We start from the raw sequence: 19,606 nt of genomic DNA, 5'->3' as shown, positions 1-19,606 counted from the left end.
CTTTGCCCCGCCAAATGTCTGACGTCGTTCCTCATCAACAATTTGTTGAGTTTCAATCCCCGTTTACACTCAGTTCTCCATCTACAATCTTTCTAAACTTCTACAATTTTACGGCACAGCTTGACATCAACAGTAGGTATAGCATTTCTTCTTTACTCTGCTTGAAGTAGTCGAGATTTACAGGGACTGACTCAGCTGGGAAAGGTAGACTCTACCACACCTCTCCAACCCCACCGACATCGACCTTTTTACTTCTCGATCGAAACTCCTTACCGCCCGGGCCTGCCTACCATTCACCTAGTTCCCTGCAGCAGAAAACAATTCCGCAAGCAAACACGATGCCTTCAGCCGCCTTCACCAAAGCTGCAGAGGATAGCCGCAAGCTCAAGGCGAAGCCGAGCAACGACGAACTGCTTGAGGTGAGCTGACTCCTGGTACACTAGCGAGCTGGGTTTCACATAAGGGACCGGGCTGGTCTGTGGTGAGGGCATGGACATGAAGAGGAGCACTGCTTCAGTCTACCCTTGTAGGGTAACAGGCAAGCGAGAGAAAAAGAGACCCGACACTGCCTCTCCATGATCTTTCCGTCCCAAACCTCGACCGCCCTTGTCAATAAAAGCCTGTCTGTCAGGGGGATTGTGGGAGTGAGCACAGCTAATGTGTCGCTATAGCTCTATGCCCTATTCAAGGTTGCCAATGGCGAAGACATCTCTAAGGCACCAGCACCTGGAATGTTCGATTTGAAGGTACGACTAGCTTTGCATCCGGCAGTCTCCATGTTTTAGATTGCTGACCTCTCTGTTTTAGGGCAAGGCAAAGCACAAGGCGTGGCAAAAGGAAGTCGATGCCGGCACGTCCGCCTCCGATGCAGAAAAGAAGTACGTCGACTTGGTAGAGAAGCTCAAGGGACAATATGGATTCGACGAAAACAAGGCCCCAGAGGCCGTCGGGTCAAACTAAGTAAAGAAGTCCAAGCATGATGCTGGGAGACCAAGAACATGAACGAGATGCAACGAAACATTGTGGCCTGGCATAAAGAAAATGAACTTGCCATGGCAGATTTTCACACATACATAGCGATGCTTCAATCAAAGCGTGTTACGTCGTTCTGTTTTTCCTTACAGGGTACGGACAATCTGAGCAGCATGTGCTGAGCACTAGTCTCACAGCTGTTGTACCTCGGCATCCGTGATCGCCTTGAAAGCGAGGCTGACCACGTAACAACTACCTTGCCACATCTTTAACCAACAAAAGAAGTAGCGGATGGTAGAGCTCGTCGATTCTACTGGCTGCTATTGTATCACGTAGTATTTCTCGAAACTTCTTTACCTTCACAACGACTGAAGTTGCGCCTCTAGGACGAGGATCGTGAGTACTACATGTGCGGTCATTTACTTTACCGTATGTAGATTCCTCCGGATCAGTACCACTGCAAGTGCAATTCTCCACGACTTCCTCGTACTTTCATGTCAGTGGAAGAGCCAACAACAACGTCTGGTCACTGTCGTCAAGCACCTCAAACGCATTATCTTCTGTTCTGTGCTCAACTGTACATTCAGAACCACTGAGTTCCTGGTGGCTGCTTCAGCCTTGTGCTCTTCTGCCCAAAGCTCCCGGCAACTCAGATCGACCGCCTTTCTTTCGGCCTCTCTTGTTCTTTGCCTCCTATTCTTTCCCCTGGAAAGCCACAGCTGGGCCTCTTGAGATTGGTGTTCGGAGGGTCTGACAAAATTCCGGAAACTTCTACGCGTGGAGACTCCTTGCACTCCTTGCTATGGACCTTGTTGTACAGTGATTGAATCGCTCTCTCTCATATCACAGATTGTGTGGCAAGCGGTGATAGGTGGTACAACTTTTCGGGTCATGTGCGCATGATATTTCCATCCTATTTCACCCTACGGCCCTTGAAAAAAATCGAAGAAGTCCTGGAAAAGAAAGAAAAGGATATCTCTCCACTGCCGCGTTTCACTGTGTGTATATGAAAGAAGTTTCTTGCGCCATACCCTGTCTCGATACGAGAAATCTCGAAACAACTCACTCTGTCACTATCGCAAAGGCGTGGGCTCCGGACTTGCCACCCAACTTGCCCTGACCAAGATGTGTATCGCGCTCATCTCGACCGCCCACCCTTCCTACCCACTCATCCTCATCGACAACCGCGACGAGTACCTCAACCGTCCGACGGACCGCGCCAAATGGTGGCCGGAACCGCACTCCCACGTCCTCGGCGGGCGGGACATGCTCCGCGACATCCACGGCACGTGGCTCGGGGTGACGCGCGACGGTAAAATCGCCGTGCTCACCAACTACCGCGAGGACACGACGCCGCCTCGGTCGGCGGTGTCGCGCGGCGCCATCATCAAGCAGTTCCTGTCCGAGGACGTGGGGCCCGTGGAGGCGTTCGTCCGGGACGTCGTCAACACGGGCATCGCCAAGGACGCGGGCGGGTTCAGCCTCGTGTGCGGCGAGATCGGGGGCCAGCTGGCCGTCATCTCCAACCGGGCCGAGGACCAGAGCCAGGTGCCCTGGATCGGAGGCGACGTGGTGCAGACGGTCGGGCTCAGCAACGCCGCCTTCGGCGACCGGACGTGGAAGAAGGTCCTGTTGGGCGAGGAACTCATGCTCGACACCATCCGGTACAGCGTCGAGCACGGCGAGTCCGAGGACGAGCTGATCCGCCGGTTCCTCGACCTCCTCAGCCACGAGACGCTGCCCAGGGAGGGCAAGGCCGACGACGCCGGGCTCGAGGCCTACATCATGGACCTGCGGCACTCCATCTATGTGCCCACGCTCGGCCGGCGGGACGGGTCGACGGTGCCGAACCGGACGCCCGACGACGAGGTCGCGGCGGCCCGGTTGCGCGAAAAGGTCGACGTCGTCGGCTTCAACACCCCCGTGAGGGACAACAGCCCGTCGACCGCGAAACCCGTCGCCGCCCGTCAGCTGGGCGTGAGTGGCCTGTACGGCACGCAGAAACAAACCGTCGTGCTGGTGGACCGAGAGTTCAACGTCCGGTTCTTCGAGAGGACCTTGTTCGATCAGGACTCGAATCCTATACCTTTTGGGGAGGGGGATGTCGATGTGAGGTTCAAGATTGAAAAGTCAGGCGGCGGCGGCGACGTGACGACGTGACGAGTGTGGTCAGCAGAACTCACTTTGGCTATACCTGGCCAGTTGTTGCTTACACGATGGTGAGAAATGGATCGAGGAATGGGGGATCAGGGAGGACGGGCGGGTGAAATTTGGGGACCGTCTAGATGATTCTGAACGATATGAATCGAATACTCTTTTTTTGTTTTTGGAACGTGTCATGGAGAAGTTAGGAATCTAGATGGTGTGGTGACCTGGAAACCAAGAAGAGGAAAGAGAGGCAAACCCCCGAACAGAAAACAATAAACCAGATAGATACCCATGGCATTCGTGGTGATCGACCTCCAGGTTGTCTATAACAACATTCACAGACATTTACTAGTGATCAATTCTACTCGTACCTTTTTTTTATAGCAATACCCGGACGAAAGAAGGCCCAAAAAAGAGAGAAAGAAACAATGAGACACTCGATGATGATGATGATGATGATGATGATGATGATGATGATGATGATGATGATTGACCGACGGAACTAGAAAAAAAAACCTCGCAGGGCGACGGGTTTGTTTTTCGGTTCGAAAGAAACGAACCCAGAAGGAAATGGGAACACGATAACAAAAGTCGTCCGTCACCACAATTCACAAACCGGTTCCTTCTTGTCGCACTTGAAACTCTCCCTGAAGTCCCTCGAGTTGGCCATGGTCCCGAGGACCCTGGCCCACTTGGGGGAGTGAGGGTCGGTGTAGATCCTCTGGATCGCCGTCTCCTTGCGGGTCTCGCCGCACCACCAGTTGGCGTAAGAGACGAAGAACAGTTGGTCGTGGGTGAAGAAGTCGGACAGGCCCGGCAGGTCCATGTTCAGGTCCCCACCCCCGGGGGAAGCTGCGCGCCTCTTCCAGGCCGCAAACGCCGCCGCCACGCCGCCGGCGTCGGCGATGTTTTCACCCAGCGTGAGCTTCCCGTTGACGTGGAGGGGTTCGCCGTCGCGCCCCTCGACGGTGAAGTTGTGGTACTGCGACACAAAACACCGCGCCCGGCGCTCGAACCCGGCCACGGTCGCGTCGGTCCACCAGTCCGTGTAGTTGCCGTCCTGGTCGTAGTGCCGGCCGGTCGAGTCGAAGGCGTGGGAGAGTTCGTGGCCGCTGACCGACCCGAACGCGCCGTAACTGAGGTACTGGGGGACCCGGACGTCGAACACGGGGAACTGCATGATGCCCGCGGGGAAGACGATCTCGTTCCCCGGTGGGTTGTAGTACGCGTTCACCGTCGGGACCGTCATGTCCCACTGGTCCCTGTCGACCGGTTTGCCCAGTGCCGACCATTCCTTGACCACTTCCGACCGTGTCATCGAGACGGCATTCTCAAAGAACGTCGAGCCGTTGACCTTGACACTCTCGTAATAGTCGTGTAGTGCGTCGGGGTTCAAAATGTTCGGGCTCTGTTTTCGGTTGTCAGTAGGCGCCCCCCCCCCCCCCAAAAATACCTGACACTCTAGACTTTTGGTTTTTGAGGTGCTTCCCGCCCCTTTCCTTGGAATTCGACTCACCTTGTCAGGATACCCAATCTTTTGCACGATATTGTGAACTTTGTTTATAGCAAGGTCGATGACCTCCTGCTCCATCCACTCGGTGACTTTGAGTTTCTCGATGAACTGGTCTTTGATGTCCGAAACAATTTGGTCTCCAAAGGCTTTGGATTTTGCGGAGAAGGCCTTTTCGACGAAGAATCGACTGAGAAGCCAACCCACGCCACCATCAACGTGATTGACGCATTTTCTCCAACGTTCAGGTGACGAATCAGGGTCCTAACGAGTATACTATCAGTCTCGGATACAGTAAATAGTGGCTGCTCGCCCTTCACGTCATACCTTGCCTTGTAGTTCATTCTGGAAACGCTTATAAGGAACAAGGGCATCCGCCTCGACGTAAGAGTTGAACGTCTGAACGACTTTCCACGCAATATAAGTGTCAAGGGTTTCCTTTGAGGTTTGGTCCAAGAGCTTGCTGAGCTCTTTGAGATACTGTGGTGCCATTACTATGATTCGGTCGATATCATAGTCCCTGGGCACGAGGCTCTTCAGTATGCTGGGAAGGTCGATTTGTGGAACGAGTTTATCAGCTTCACTGGGTGACATCGGATTGTAGTATTTCTGTAGAAGCACATCAGTATAACGACATAGTTTCTCAGAGCGCAAAAAGACTGACTGTAACATCGTCTCGGTCTTCAGCGTCCGGTGATGCGGCGGCAAGCTTCTTCTCGAATTCGACAAGACCGCGTGAATCGACCTTGGTAGCCTTTTCAGGGTAGAGTGCAGACATGACTTGAGATACTACGTCTTCGTATTTTTGGACGATCTTCTCGTCGTTGTACAGCTCTTTGGCAGGAAGGCCGATCGAATAAGGGGCGGCAACCGAAATGACGACGGTGTCGGGGTCCCGATCGTCCGCACCAGTGCCGGCTGCCACGAACGCCGATATTCCTAGATTGGCAAGATAAGTAATGGTATCGGTCAGAGGCTTCTCCGATTCCGCTGGTGCAACAAACAACCTGTGACTCGTCTCGTTGAGCATGTGGAGCAACGGGGCGACACCACGACTCTTGATTGTATCTTCGTCCAAACAAGCATTGTACGCGGTTTGAAGCTTGTCGAAGTTCTGTTGATCTACAGACCCCGTGACGTGGTTCAAGTTTGGCGAGAAATCAGCATTCTGGATTCGTCGTGAGCCAACACTCGACGGTGGAGTCGAGTAGCATATGATGAAATTCACGGAATGAAACTTACCGTGGCAGAACTCGGATAAGGGGCCTCCAGGATATGGCGAAGGAGCATTTCAGAGGTCTCGGACATGATGGTACCAGTAAAGGCGTCGCCCTGGTCGGGTCTCAGGTCATGACGGTCCCTCCACCCTCCACAGACCATTTCTTCAAAGTCGGTGCAAGCATCGATGTTTTTGTAATCAGGTGACAAGTTGTACAACAGTTCGGACGAAGCGTGTACGCACGCGGGAGTCAGACAAGTTTCAGACCCAGTCGTACCATGTTGTTTCCGAGAAGAGCCTTGAGAATGTAAATAAATCAACAGTCATCCCTCACAGAAGACGGAGGAGGAAGAGGAGGAGGCTGGCCGGCAAACCTTTCAGACAACCCGGCAACCGAAAAGAAGAGTGACCATGATGGAGATTTAGAACCGTCAAAACAAGTAACAATCCCACACCAATAAAGGCGGCCTTGAGGATTGAAGAGGCATTGCGCCTCGATCGTGAATCCTTGAAGGTGTGACTCTCCTCATCCGCCATCAACGGCACCTGCTCCAGCATCATCACGCCTCCCTCCTTTTCCGGAAGCTTGGACTCCATGATGATGATGATCTCCCAGGAGTAGATGGGAGGTTGTTGTTTGTCAATTAGACACAAAAAGATTGCAAGTTGATATGCTGCCCGTCGTCATGAGACATGGAGAGACGAAGCTGGAGCTGCCTGGTCAGCAATCAATTGGAACCAAACAAACCGTCAATGTCGCCGGGCGGGGGATGAACTATACCCAAAGTAGACTAGTGACTCCGATTGATGACATAGCCTCGTACCTAGTGACAGCCTTGTACAGCCTTGTACAGCCTCGTGCACCTGGCCTCTCAGTCGGAGGAATTCACGAATCTGCCACCCATGCATTCAACGGGGTAACAACATCCCCGGAAAGACGCCGGTACTTCGCTAAGGACGTACGCATTGAACATGACTTCATGACTTTTTAAGCTTGCTCAATATGTGTCTTAGCAAATTTCATCATTCGAGAGAAGGAAAGGGACGACGGAGACGGACCTTTTTTTCAAGTCTCGGAGGGTCGGAGGGTCGGACGCTCGACCGCAATAGGCAATGGCCTTCACTCGACGCCTTCAATGACAACCATTTCCCATGGCATATATATAATACAGGACTTGCTCATTGTCCAAATGGTAGATTACAAGAAAGATAACCGTTAAGAAACCGAACTTCTCATAGAAAGAGAAATACGGAGTACATTCCGTCCATTAGCTATCTCTGCAGCGACAACGACCAATATTGTCCTCATCATGTCGGCACTTTCGAACCAAGCAGCGTATCTTGTTGAGAAGAATGCGACACCTCTCCAGGTCCGATCAGCCCCCTACACGAGTCCAGGACCAGACGAAATCGTCATCAGAACACACGCTGTCGCAGTCAACCCTGTCGATCACATCATCCAGGACAGTAGTTTGATCTATGGGCATCTAAAATACCCTGCAATCCTCGGCTTCGATGTCTCAGGAGAAGTCGTCGATGTCGGGAAGAACGTCACACGTTTCAGACAAGGCGACCGTGTCGTCGGCAGTGCTCCTGCGACCGACGAGAAAATCAACTCGCCCGCCTATGGAGGCTTCCAGCTCTATACGGTCCTTCTGTCGCACATGGCCTCCCCTCTTCCTGATACCCTTTCATACGAAGAGGCATCCGTCATTCCACTAGGCCTTGACACAGCAGCATGTGGTTTGTTTCAAAAGAACCAGTTGGCCCTGCAGTATCCCTCCGTGCCAACAGCAAAGTCGACGGGCAAGACACTTCTAGTATGGGGCGGCTCAACCAGTGTCGGGTGCAATGCGATTCAAATCGCAGTAGCAGCTGGCTATGAAGTCATCACCACATGCTCTCCACGCAACTTTGATCTGGTCAAAAGCCTCGGTGCAGTACAGGCATTTGACTACAACAGCAGCACCGTTGTCAGCGACATCAAGAACGCTTTCAAAGGCAGGACAACAGCTGGCGCCATGTCCATTGGTCACGGTGCCGCCCACAAATGTCTTGACATTCTGGCCGCTTGCAAGGGAGACAAAGCTTTGACCATGGTCAGTTATCCAATGCCAGAGTCCACTCCGAAACATTTCGTTGTCCTTCAGACCATTTTTACATACTTGACCGGTATGATCTCGTTGTGGATCAAAGCCAAACGACATGGTATTCGTACAGGTCTCATCAATGGGTACACATTGATACATAACGAGGTCGGACCGATGATATACCAGGACTATCTACCCAAAGCTCTGGCCGAGAATAAGTTTGTGCCGGCACCCAAGGCGGAAGTTGTAGGACATGGTCTCGAGCATGCACAGAAAGCAATGGAGATCCTGAGGGAAGGCGTCAGCGCAAAGAAGGTCGTCATAACCTTGTGATCTTACCTGTAGCATGTGCGACTAGTCCTTGCTTTTGGCTTGGTTCATTCAGGTAGTAGTATATCAGTGGCCGGCGCTGACGTTTTTCTGTTTTTGAATTTTATTCATAGCTTCTTTGAAATCGACAACCATAGAGAAGATTCACCGAACTTGACACACCCAGAGCATGGAGTAGCTGCAAGATAGATATTTGGATCATAGAATTTTTTTCACTTTCCTTCACTACTCCATGCTGGATGTTTGACCATGCTAGCAAGGTGGGCCCGAGTGGGTTGTTGTAGTGGTCCGGCCGCTTCAGGACGAGACACATAGTCACCGGAAATGTTCACCTCACTCGTTGCCTCGGTAGGGTTATATTCGCAGAGCTCGACTTGATCTGACGAGTCATCTCTTGCGACGTGTCTCGATGAAATGAATGACTTGAAGTTCTTGCCGTTGCTTGTGTCCGTCAAGTTGACCCGTCGAGCTTGAATGTCATGATCAGAAGCGGTTCGCTCGCGATTAGTGGTCGAGATACCACAGCCTGGGAAGTATCGCCGTAACACGACGCGGACAGACGGCATGCAGATGCAAGCAATGCCAACATTGAATTCCAGATCCGAGAAGTATCCAAGTGGTACAAAGTCCCCTAGACGTATCACATGGTTAGTGATTGAGACATGATGAGTTCAAGGACGATTGCCTCACATGCGGGATTCCAAGTGTTGTTCAACTTGATCAGACTCCAAAGTCGGAGGATGCTCACGAGAGTGACACTGTGTATGTGTGAGCATCAGTCGGCAAATAATGATTCTAATAAACTCACAAGAATCCCACGCAAAACATGGACAACACTTGAATCTTCTTCTTGTGGGAGAGGTTCAATTTCCAAAGTTGAGTGATGGGCAAAGCAAAGATCAAGAAGTCCAGTAGAATATTTGTTATGGCATGCAGAACAGCACCCAGATCAAAATCGAGGCACTTTCCTTTCCCTGTGCCATCCCACTGGGTCCAGGCATAAGATACTGGGCTACACTGGAAGATGAACAGGAATGTGAAGATGAGGCCGTGTAACAATGTGATCGCAAGCAGTGGGAAAGCGACCCGGCGAAGTATCGGGGAGGGGAAGAGCCTGATATAGAATAGCAAGAAGGCAATCTTGGTTGCAGACACGCCCACGGCATATAGAATTCCACCAATATAGAATAGCTGCAAAAGTATTTAGCATTTGTTGGGATCGTATGGATCACATGGAAACGGCCCCGTACCATTTCGACAGTCTTTGTATGGTCGAATGGGAGGCGCCATGTATCGCGACCGTACCCAAAGGACCGCGCTTGAAGGACGTCAGCGGTAGTCTCTTGCTGTCAAATCGTTCAGCTTACAGATAGGATTGCATATAGCATTGCCAATCATCAAAAGCTAAGGCGACGTCAGTCTTGCACCTTTCGGTATTCCTAGCCCGGGATGACACTCACAGTAGCAACAGCGACCACAACGTCATCCCACCCCCAACGTGTTCTAAAGTCTCGCGACAGGTTGACGATACGGACTCCAACTAGGAGTAGAGCCACAGCCATCGAGGTGAATGTGATTGCGCTGCTCAGAGGACCTCTGTTGCGGTCGGGGAAGTTGCAACTGATGGATGTCACATTTTGCGCAACTGAGCACGTCAGTCATAATCATCATGGGACCCAAGGGGCCTGGGCAGTCCGCTCACTCAATCCTTCGTGTATTGTGCAATTCGATTGCCAGCAGTTTTGTACAAGCTTGTATAGGTCATTATCGTTGCAAAAGCACTGAACGCCAAAGCGACAAGCCGAGGATTGTTGTGTGATATTCGAGATGCAGTTGTTCTGTGGTGGAAATCAGATTTAGCAGACGACTTAAGGTCCGTCCGGGTTGCGAAACTCACAGCGCAGTCCGATAATTCCAACGACTGGGCAAGGGCGGCTTGCCCAAAGGAAAGCAATGCAAAGCAGGCGAGCAGTGGCTTCCAAGCCATCGTTCTCATGATCCTTGACTTGACAGGCGCATCGAGGTCGAATGGGAGAGGTTCGTCAGCAGCTGCGAAGGGAGTGAAGGTAGTTAGGTTCCCGTCATATTTGTTCTTGACCACGACGAAAGATCAATTCCCTTTAGCCCCAATCAGCAGGCAAGAGTGTAGCGAGAGACACAACTCTGCGTGTTCCAGAACTGTCTGGACTAACTCAGACGGTCCTGGGTGAGTCGGGGACACCCCAGCGGGCTCTGGAGGGGTCATCAAGGCTGACCACGCAGACCATGAAGACAATTCAAAACACTCGACTACCATTTCAGGTACAGAACGAGGGTCCCAGGGGGATGACAAGGTTAGCTCAGAAGCTAGATATTTCTCCGGTCAGAATTAAGGCACGGGAAAACCATGTGGTTGACTGGGGGGTTGAGTTGGTTGTGCCTGAATCCCGCAACGCCATTGTTCGGAAGGCGTGCCGCAAGCGACCAGGTCAAAGTAATGAAGTGGAGTTCGCAGCAGAAAGTACGAGTAATGAATTGTTCGTTTGTGGAAAGGCGGAAATGATTTTTCGAGTCGACTGTTGTGATGGAACGAGTCATATAGGCAGGATCTTGTCATTCTTACCATGATTGCATTGTTCTGTCTGGCGCATCTTTCGACGTCCGCAAGGTAGTCAAGTCAAATCCCTTTCAGCATACTCCATAACTGTTATGCGCAATGCGATGGAAGCCAGGGCGAAAGAGTCGGTTGCTGAGTCTTGCTTGTCCAACTTGTAAAGAGGTAAGCACAAAACACACTATTGTGCCGTGTCTGCAGCCACTTTGCTTGGAATGAATCATGGTGGTGACTTTGGCCCCCGATCATAAGGTGCTGATACTCGTGCTTGTGTGCAAAGAGGTTCCCCGCCCCAAAAATAATGCGGTTAGGCTCACCAACCTGAAGATCTTTTGTAGTCTAACAGACACCTGAAACGGCCTATCTTTCCCTGGGCCGGGATCATGCCTTACCGGCCTGCAGTTCTTCTTCCTTGACTGAAGAAGACCCTCAGGTGACCGGGCTCTCCCAAGTTGTGATGTCCGATCGCGACCGCTGAAGGAGTATTTTCGTCAAGTCTCTAAATAGCGGCGCGTTACTCCGTACTTACTCCGTTTTAGTTGTTGTCCACTTGTTCGAGCAAGCGAGGATGGAGCCGAGAGTCTGGCAGAGAATCAGCGGAGACATTTCGCTTAGGAAGATCATTGTCTAAAATACAATAGTCAAAGGTCGGCAAGCCCTGCGAAAGACGAAACACTTTGTGTGACCCCTTTCTTTTCGATGACGAGGCGAGTCAGGTCTCTGCTGGATTTATTTGGAGACAAGACCGTCGTATGGGAGGTTTTCGCGATAAGAGTCCCTTGTGTCGACATCTGTTTCGCTGGCAATAGTGTTGAGGCAATGATCGCCAGAAGAGGCGCGCTCGTCAATGCTCAGGTCATGAACAGGAAAGATTGATATCAGTATACAATATCAATATTGGTGTACTCTGGACGGAGAGTACTCGCAGCTTTCTCTGTCTGTTCCAGAGGAAAGGCAAGCTACTGTACGTCCATCGACCGCGGCGCTCCTCCGGAAGGGAAGGCACAGCGAGGCTCAACTAGGTACAAGTATCTAATTTATTAGGCGGTCTCACTAGGCTTGGCTCGCCTAAAGTCAAGGGGGACACCGTTCGAGGTAAGCGCAGCCTTGTCGGCGACTAGTTTAGGTAGTTCCCTACACCACCAGCACACACAACTTCATTCCTTTTCAGCCTTGCTTTTTTCCACACAGTCTCAGAGATTACTTTGTTGTACAAGCGTTCGATGCCTCAACGCCAATCCACCTCCCTGCCCAAGAACTGGCCCAAGGACATCATCTTTCTCACCACGCTCCACATCCCGCTTCCCTTGACGCCCGCATCCGTCCAACGTCAACCCACACCGTCCCCGACCCTCCCACTCGTCAACCCAGTACCACTCGTCCCCAATCCCAACGTTCGGATCACCCCCATCACCACACCCGCGCACCCGGCCTACACGCAGCACGGGCTCTTCTCGACCCGCGCGCTGCCGCCGTCGTCGTTCATCATCTTCTACCTGGGTACCCTGCACCCGTCATCCACCGCGGACCCGACGTCAAACTACGACCTCAGCCTCGACCGGGAGCTCGACCTCTCCATCGACGCCACGCGCCGCGGCAACGAGGCCCGCTTCATCAACGACTACCGCGGCGTACGACCCGACGGCCCCAACGCCGAGTTCCGCGACTGTCTCGTCGAGGTCGCCGTCCCCGGTGGCGGCAAGACGTGTGAGCGGAGGATCGGCGTCTTCGTGCTCGGTCCCGGCAAAGCGGGCGCCAAAAGCAAACGCGGTCGAGGTATCGCCAAAGGCGAGGAAATCGTGGTAAGTTACGGCAAGGGTTTCTGGAACGCCAGAAAGGACGAAGACGGGGAGGAGTGAAGGTGTTTGGTTGGCTTTTCTTCCAAACGAACAACTCCCGTCGTAGGGTCCAGGTAGTGCTCGGCGTGAAGCTTTACGGTTTCTAGACACGACCAAAACTCGATCCAAATTTCATCAGCGTCGCAATGATCCTGGTGGTCAGCTGGTGTCATTCACTTACTGGGGTTCATCCTTGAGGAAAGCCATCAGCCTAGGACTACTCCTTTTGAAGTGTGGAGGGAAAAAAAGGAAAAGCTTTGCTAATGATGGTGATCTCATTCATAGTCGTGAGGCCCTCATACTTCGTGAGTCCAAGGGCATCTGGAGTGCTCACACAGAGGACATAAAAATGTAGATATCTATTCAGATGTGATACAAGAGTAAGTTCCTGAGTAGGTAGGCAAGCCGTCAGGTGACTAAGAGCTTTTGTCTCGTCTGATCTCTCATCTTTTCTTCAAGTGGAAAATAGATAGCACCTAGAGCCGGGCCATTGCGTATAGATTGAACCACAAGAGGAGCTCATATTACTTCTTGACAAAGATCGGACCGTAGCCTCTGTCTCACAGTACACTATGAGTATGAATACTCACGTGCGCTGGACCAGTCATTAAAACAAAGGTCCCATTGTGGTGGTCTGCTCTTGGAATCCCCTGAATTCTCTCTTCGACGTATAGTGCTACAGTTTAAAACACATTCTCGCCTGACCGAAAGATTTTTTTGGACATCTTGTCATGAGACGGTGGTGTGAGGTAAGCCCGACAATCCGCGGTCGAAAGGGAGTCGACTCATGGCGTATCCGCTTGCCAATAGAAGCCGTTGCTGCGCGTGGCAGGGCTAGTATGTTCACTCCAAGTGCTCGTCCCAAGATGTTATCCAATGTGAAAACAAAGGGCGAATAGCCCATGTTTTCAATCAAAGGAAACAGACTGGCGTACTAGCTGCAAAATTCCATAGCACATGATGTTACTGTGCAGTTTCATTCAAACATCGTCATCGTCATCGTCGTCATAATCTTCTTCTTCATAATCATCTCAGCCAACGCAGCAACGCATTCGTGAGTAACCGTTTGTCGACAGGTTTGGCCACATAGTCATTCATACCCTCGGCAAGATACGTTTCTTCATCGCCCTTGAGGGCGTTCGCTGTCATGGCAATGATCGGCACAGTATGTCCGAGGGATCGGATCTTCTTCGTTGCTGTAACCCCATCCATGACCGGCATGCTGATGTCCATCAAGATTAAGCTGTAGGTAAGTGGTTTCGCCTGTATTGAACGGACCGCTTCTGCGCCGTCACTGGCGACATCCACCTTTTCGAACCCGAAAGCTCGCAGTTGTCGGACCATGATTGTCTGGTTGATGGCGTTATCTTCCACCAGAAGCAACTGCTTGTGTTCGGACAAGTCTTTCAAGCTCAGATCTGGGAGCGCGACGTCTCGCGGGGTAGTGGGTACCGCATCGACCTTGTTGAGTCTCAAGGTAAAATAGAATATGCTGCCTTGGTGGTCCGGATTTCGTGCGAATCCGATAGTGCCGCCCATCAGCTCTGCCAAGCTCTTGCAGATCGACAGGCCTAAGCCAGTGCCCTTGTATCTTTTAGTAGATGAGTTGTCGAGTTGCGCAAACGGCGTGAAAAGTACATTTTCAGCCTCCTGGGAGACCCCTATCCCAGTATCAATCACTTCGGTCCTTATATCATATGACGTGTCATCTTCGCCGGCTACTACGACCTTAACGCGTACATAGCCTCGTTCTGTGAATTTGATGGCATTGGATACCAGATTCTGAACGACTTGTCGGTACCGCAAGGGATCGCCTTGGACAAAGGTAGGCAAGCGATGATCAAGTTCAACTTCGCATTGCAGGTCCTTCGAGCCGATATTGACACACCGCCGAACAGCGGCAACGATTTCGGCCATATTCATCACGTCCTTGCCGATTGAAAAGGAGCCAGAGCTCAACTTTGAATAGTCAAGTATGTCGTTGATGACTTGCAATAGTATGGCGCCGGACTCATCGATGATATCCGTCAATTCCCTTTGCTCCGTAGTCAGGTCAGTCTCATTGAGAAGTCCCAGGGCAGAGAGCATTCCATGCATTGGGGTTCGGATTTCGTGGCTCATGTTAGCCAGGAAGTCAGACTTCATTTTGGAGGCTTCCTCATAGGCAGCAATCAAACGTGCTTCAGACCCCTTTCGTTCGGTCAAGTCCCTCGTTACTTTGCTGAAGCCTCGTAGTTCTCCATCACGGTACACCGGCGTAATTATGACATTCGCCCAGAACCGTGTGCCGTCCTTTCTTACGCGCCAACCTTCATCTTCCACCTTACCGTCACGGAGAGCTATTTCCAGCTCTCTCTCAGGTTTTCTGGCCCTACGATCCTCTTCGCTGTAAAAGGTGGAGAAATGTCGGCCAATCACTTCCTCCTGGGTATATTGTTTCAGAAGCATTGCCCCAGTGTTCCATGTCGCTATGCAGCCTTTAGGGTCGAGCATGAAAATAGCATAATCTCTTAATGTGCTGACCAGGATCTTATAAGTCTCAGCGGTTGATAATTGAGCGTAATGTTGCAGCTGCCGTTGAACTTCCTCACTGGCGTCTTGTGCCTCTACAACAAGATACAGCAGCTCATCGCCGTCATATATCGGTGCAATCTCGAGTCGCCAATAGCCTGGTAGCGCGCTGCCCAGCAGAGGCTCTGTTCTTCGTGGCTCGCGGGTTCGGATGGAGTCTTGTAAGAGTCTTGCTGTGACTGCAAAGTCTGTCGGAGCAAGTACCTTGCCAACGAGTTCGAGGAAACCTCTACCAATCGCCGAGTCGAGGTTGAATAATTTGAGACATGCAGCAGAAGCAACGATGACATGCAGTTCTCTGTCTAGCACTACAGTCGGCTTAGGCGAAAATGCAAATATTTGCTCCATCCCGATCGGAGCCTTGAATTTGCGTGGCGATGTCGGGCTTGGTGGTGGACTCAAATTGGTGTCCGTTGCAACAGGCTTCATACGCGAGGCTGGGTAGAAAGCCTTGCCGCCAGGGACGGCGTTGGCGTTGTCGAGTTGATCAACAGCTACGCGTTTTCTGGACTTCATTGTGGTAAGCATCAAAACCAGCAACAACAGTATACAACTCCTGGTGAAGAGAAACTTGGATTTCAACAGGAACAGGTGGTAGAAACGAGAGGTGGGCAAGGTGTGTGTGATGGATGGGAAAGTGTAGGACGACTTACCAAGAAGACTGGAGCCACCCAAATCCAGGGTATTGGCTACCGGTAGCGCCAAATATGCCTCATTGTTTGCTGCATGCACAAACCAGGGACTATCCGTGGTCGAGGGAAACGCTGTGTGACGGTGACCGGGCCTGGGATCGAGTGAGGCTATGGGAATGGCGTAGTCCAGACAAGTGCGGTTGCACTTCTTAAAAGTCGACTCAAGATGGACGCCCGAAACGTGTCATGCAGGGATTTAGCGTTGAGATGCTAGGACGGTTAGGAAATCCGACCGACTATCGATCTGGTTTTATGAGTTTAGGGTGAAGCAGATTGGAGACAGTCAAGCCCCCAGGGTACGTGGCTGAATCGCGCAAACCCGGGTTGTAATTGTAAGGAGTGAAAGGAGCCGATTTCTCACGACAGCTAGGCGCAGTCTGTGTATTGAAAGAGCAAGAAGAGCAGAGGATTCGATGCTGTCCTTGTAAAATCCGTTCGCATTCGAGGATCAAAGCAGTCTGTTGGTAAAAGGCTGGATCGGAAATACACTCTCGAGCGGGCTGGACGCCGCTGTCAATGAAAGGTGCCCAACAAGATTGTGCGGGAGATGCCTGGACGATCAAACGCGGGCCCCAGGGGCTGCGAGTACTCGTCAAACGGTCCAGGATCTCAGGGTCTGGATTTACGGGCTCTAAGCTAGCAAAGACAAGCTTTCAGACAGGGGATTTTCGCTGTGCTGTGCAAAGGTGGTCTGTAGAGCCAAAAACACTTGAAAAATGGTGTTGATCGCTGCGGGGACAGAAATATGATCAAGCCAACAGGAAAAGGGCATTCCTTGTATGCACCGAGGAACAAGAAAGATATGTACAGAGTGTGGTTTTGCTGTGCTTGTACCCAGAAGAATGCAACAGATTGCGGTGGAAAAATCAATGAATGACGTTGGTTGTGGTGCAGAGTGAAAACGGTCAAGGGTATTGAGAATACAATGCGACTACAGGCAGGTGGAAACGGAGGGGCTGAGACGAGGAGCTCGTGAGGCTTAACTGGGCCATTGTTACTGGTGGATGAGATGGATTTGATTGCAATGGCTGCAATTCTTAGCTACGCCTGAGTCAAGAATAGCCGAGTGAGTTGACATACTGTACAGTATTTACTGTAGAAGAGACTGTCTCGCCGAGAGAGGCACTGTAGAAAGACAATGCAAGCATCGTAGGGGGTGATACAACTACCATTTCGGGGACTCTGTTGTACTCCGTATTTGAAAATCATATCGCTTTACGGAATACTGCTTTGATGCACTCGATCCCTTTTGGCTTCAGGCATAGTCCTACGTCCATTCTGACCTCTCTCCACCGTCTCGGGAGGAGCAGAGCAGGCTTGCTTCCCCGTCAATAGTTGAGTTGCAAATACGAGTCTCAGAGGTTGGTAAGTGTAAAATTGGACGGGAGTTACCGTCTCCTCGGTTAGGGATTCAGTAGAAGGTGGTGAGAAAGAGAAGAGTGGTGTCCATACAATTAATATAGCCGCTACTCGTACTTTTTCATTCTGGATCGACGATCCTGAGGCTGGTCATCGCCTGATCCTGCTTTTGTGATCCTGCACATCGCTAACAGTCCCGAATGGCTGGACGAAAATTCTGTACCACTCATATTTGTGCTGCAAGTTTTTTGTACTTTGCAGGACAATTGGTTGATTCTGTAGTCCGTCACAGTGTCTTCCAATCTTTTCAACGTGCGGGATACTCTTCCCTCCCATGAACCACCATTCGCGAACCCCAGGACCCGGCTCTGACCTCCGGAGCCCACAATCACCGCCAACTGTTCCCTGACTCTCGAATACCCAAGACGCATATCATTTTTCTGTATCGAATAAGCCCGCGTAGAAGGTGCTCAGTCCCAATTTACCCAATTGTTTCAGCCAGTGGCAGATAGCTCGCAGCCAGAAGGCTGCCCTGCGGACGCCCAGCGCGATCTCTCACATTCGCCTACGAGTGCGAGCACAGGAGGGTTCATAGTCACGGTGAATGGAACGCGCAGATAGAAGATCAAACCAAATGTGGTGTCTCTCCTGCTCTATAACAGGCAGAGACAATGACCAGGGTGCTTTTGCAAGACTATCTTGCGTATCTGCAAAGATGGCAACACAGGACCCAGCCATCTGAAACTACAACCTGTGTACAGACATCGTCTGTCCGTCAATGTAGTATGCCGACTGCTCCTTCATGCGTTTGAAACCCCTTAAATAAACAATATCCCTTTTCAGCAAAATGTTTCGTGGATCCCACGTCGCCTCATGCTCTGTACAATTGAATACCTAAAATGGCGCAGGTAAAAGTCGTAATATGTATTTCATGTCCTTTGTTCGTTGACCGACCCTTCATCACGTTCCAAGGCTCAAGCGGTCGAGACTGCGTACTCTTTTCCCAGTCCCGCCTGTTACCAAGCCTAACTTATAAAATGTTTCTTCACCACCTGCACTCCGACCTCCAATGTACCATTTGTCAGGCCCCAGGGCATCAATAAAACCCCCAGATGAATTTGAGCTGTCACTTCCCCGTCTTTGCCTCCCCCGTGTCATTGGGGTCGACGTACCTGGCGGCGACATTGACAGGTTCGGATTGGTATGAGAATGCGAATGGGGTCCGGCGGGCGAGCTTGGTCCTGGTGATCTGGACAAAGGAGGAGCATATCGATGCGAGCTCGTGTTCGATGAGAATGGTAGTGGAGAGGGAGAACCTGGTTTGGCTTGCGATGGTTGTTGAGAGAGTGTCGATGTATCGACCGAGGATTTGGTTGAGATGGTCCTAGCATTCGACGCGGTCACTGTCGCGTTCGTGGTCGATACATGTGGGGTGGCCACGAGGGTGCCTTGCAATACTGTATCGTATGTTGAACTTGACTTGGCTTGAAAGGTGGGATTGGTTCGGGCGCGGAATGCAGAGAAGAAGTTGGCGAAGAAGGGTCTGTTGGTAGGCATCGCGTCGCCCTCTATGCTCCGAAAGCAAGAGAATAAAGGATCGGAGTAATCGACTTCTCAGTTGTGAGCGTACTTCGAGGACGCTGCGAGGGGCTAGTAGGGTCCCGTACTCGTAGTACTACTTAAGAGACGACGAAGCCGCTCTCTTCCGTGTGTCCTCCACCTATTACCCTATTGTGTGTCTCCCCGCAAAAAAGGCATGCGTGGTCAAGAATGAGTTGGTGAATGAGGGAAACCAGTCAGCCACTAGAATTCTGTGCGAGTTGTGCTAATATGCTTGCTCAGCTGCATGCAGGAGGATTGATCGCCGAGATGTGACTTGAGGGAGATCCCGAGATGGATGGATATCGGAAGACAGAAGTGGAATAAGGGTCTCCGGAAGGGATGCGGCGAGGTAGTCAGTGAGTGAGGATGCGGTCGCTGTTGTCGTCAATAGTTTGCACATTCAAGAGAAGGCTGCTGAGATGACAATAGAGTTCATTTCGTCAAAGAGGAGTTTCTTTTCATACTTCGTCACTGCCTGTCGGGCCATGATGGAAGAAACCGGGCGTTTTGAACCGAGCGAAAGAGGTTGGCTGACATGCGCAGCCCGCGCATAGATCTGAGCCCGCAGGCCCACGTTTGCGCCTCAACCGAACGAGCCAATCAATGTTGTGATAAATGCTCTCTCGGTGGTGTCTCGGATGGGGTAGCACTCGTACTGGCTCAGCGATTCTTGTTAATGTGA

The 19,606-nt window shown here is 51.4% G+C and overlaps 6 protein-coding genes across 7 annotated transcripts; 2 read left to right on the top strand and 4 right to left on the bottom strand.

Annotated features, from left to right (window-relative positions):
- The first annotated feature begins 40 nt into the window (after positions 1 to 40).
- Positions 41 to 1,111, top strand: PV06_08925 (uncharacterized protein). Its single transcript, XM_016410312.1, has 4 exons — positions 41 to 132; positions 209 to 419; positions 672 to 746; positions 808 to 1,111. The coding sequence occupies exons 2-4, from the start codon at positions 339 to 341 to the stop codon at positions 958 to 960; spliced, it is 309 nt and encodes a 102-aa protein (XP_016259334.1). The 5' UTR covers positions 41 to 132; positions 209 to 338; the 3' UTR covers positions 961 to 1,111.
- Positions 1,112 to 2,097: 986 nt separating this feature from the next.
- Positions 2,098 to 3,132, top strand: PV06_08924 (uncharacterized protein; the record flags this gene model as incomplete). Its single annotated transcript, XM_016410311.1, has 1 exon — positions 2,098 to 3,132. One exon carries the CDS (start codon positions 2,098 to 2,100, stop codon positions 3,130 to 3,132), a length of 1,035 nt encoding a protein of 344 aa, XP_016259333.1.
- A 330-nt stretch (positions 3,133 to 3,462) lies between these two features.
- On the bottom strand, positions 3,463 to 6,545 carry PV06_08923. 2 transcript variants are annotated; one of them, XM_016410309.1, is made up of 6 exons: positions 6,224 to 6,545; positions 5,873 to 6,147; positions 5,295 to 5,798; positions 4,958 to 5,239; positions 4,637 to 4,894; positions 3,463 to 4,528 (listed from the first exon to the last, which is right to left on the bottom strand). In XM_016410309.1, exons 1-6 carry the CDS (start codon positions 6,444 to 6,446, stop codon positions 3,719 to 3,721), a joined length of 2,352 nt encoding a protein of 783 aa, XP_016259331.1. In that variant the 5' UTR covers positions 6,447 to 6,545; the 3' UTR covers positions 3,463 to 3,718. The 2 variants fall into 2 exon arrangements, with proteins under 2 accessions (XP_016259331.1, XP_016259332.1); XM_016410310.1 differs by having other exon boundaries at positions 5,295 to 6,147.
- Positions 6,546 to 8,481: 1,936 nt separating this feature from the next.
- Positions 8,482 to 10,486, bottom strand: PV06_08922 (uncharacterized protein; the record flags this gene model as incomplete). Its single annotated transcript, XM_016410308.1, has 7 exons — positions 10,167 to 10,486; positions 9,972 to 10,107; positions 9,730 to 9,914; positions 9,520 to 9,609; positions 9,078 to 9,460; positions 8,960 to 9,027; positions 8,482 to 8,900 (listed from the first exon to the last, which is right to left on the bottom strand). Exons 1-7 carry the CDS (start codon positions 10,263 to 10,265, stop codon positions 8,482 to 8,484), a joined length of 1,380 nt encoding a protein of 459 aa, XP_016259330.1. The 5' UTR covers positions 10,266 to 10,486.
- A 2,348-nt stretch (positions 10,487 to 12,834) lies between these two features.
- Positions 12,835 to 16,750, bottom strand: PV06_08921 (uncharacterized protein). The gene is made up of 2 exons (XM_016410307.1): positions 15,925 to 16,750; positions 12,835 to 15,776 (listed from the first exon to the last, which is right to left on the bottom strand). The coding sequence occupies exon 2, from the start codon at positions 15,698 to 15,700 to the stop codon at positions 13,727 to 13,729; it is 1,974 nt and encodes a 657-aa protein (XP_016259329.1). The 5' UTR covers positions 15,701 to 15,776; positions 15,925 to 16,750; the 3' UTR covers positions 12,835 to 13,726.
- A 451-nt stretch (positions 16,751 to 17,201) lies between these two features.
- PV06_08920 (uncharacterized protein) lies at positions 17,202 to 19,408 on the bottom strand. The gene is made up of 2 exons (XM_016410306.1): positions 18,990 to 19,408; positions 17,202 to 18,932 (listed from the first exon to the last, which is right to left on the bottom strand). The coding sequence occupies exon 2, from the start codon at positions 18,877 to 18,879 to the stop codon at positions 18,283 to 18,285; it is 597 nt and encodes a 198-aa protein (XP_016259328.1). The 5' UTR covers positions 18,880 to 18,932; positions 18,990 to 19,408; the 3' UTR covers positions 17,202 to 18,282.
- Positions 19,409 to 19,606: the final 198 nt, after the last annotated feature.

This window comes from Exophiala oligosperma (genome assembly GCF_000835515.1).
Source record: "Exophiala oligosperma strain CBS 72588 unplaced genomic scaffold supercont1.9, whole genome shotgun sequence".
Taxonomy (NCBI): Eukaryota; Fungi; Ascomycota; class Eurotiomycetes; order Chaetothyriales; family Herpotrichiellaceae; genus Exophiala; species Exophiala oligosperma.
Note: the sequence above shows the minus strand (reverse complement) of the source record. Positions and strands in the feature narration are given on the sequence as shown.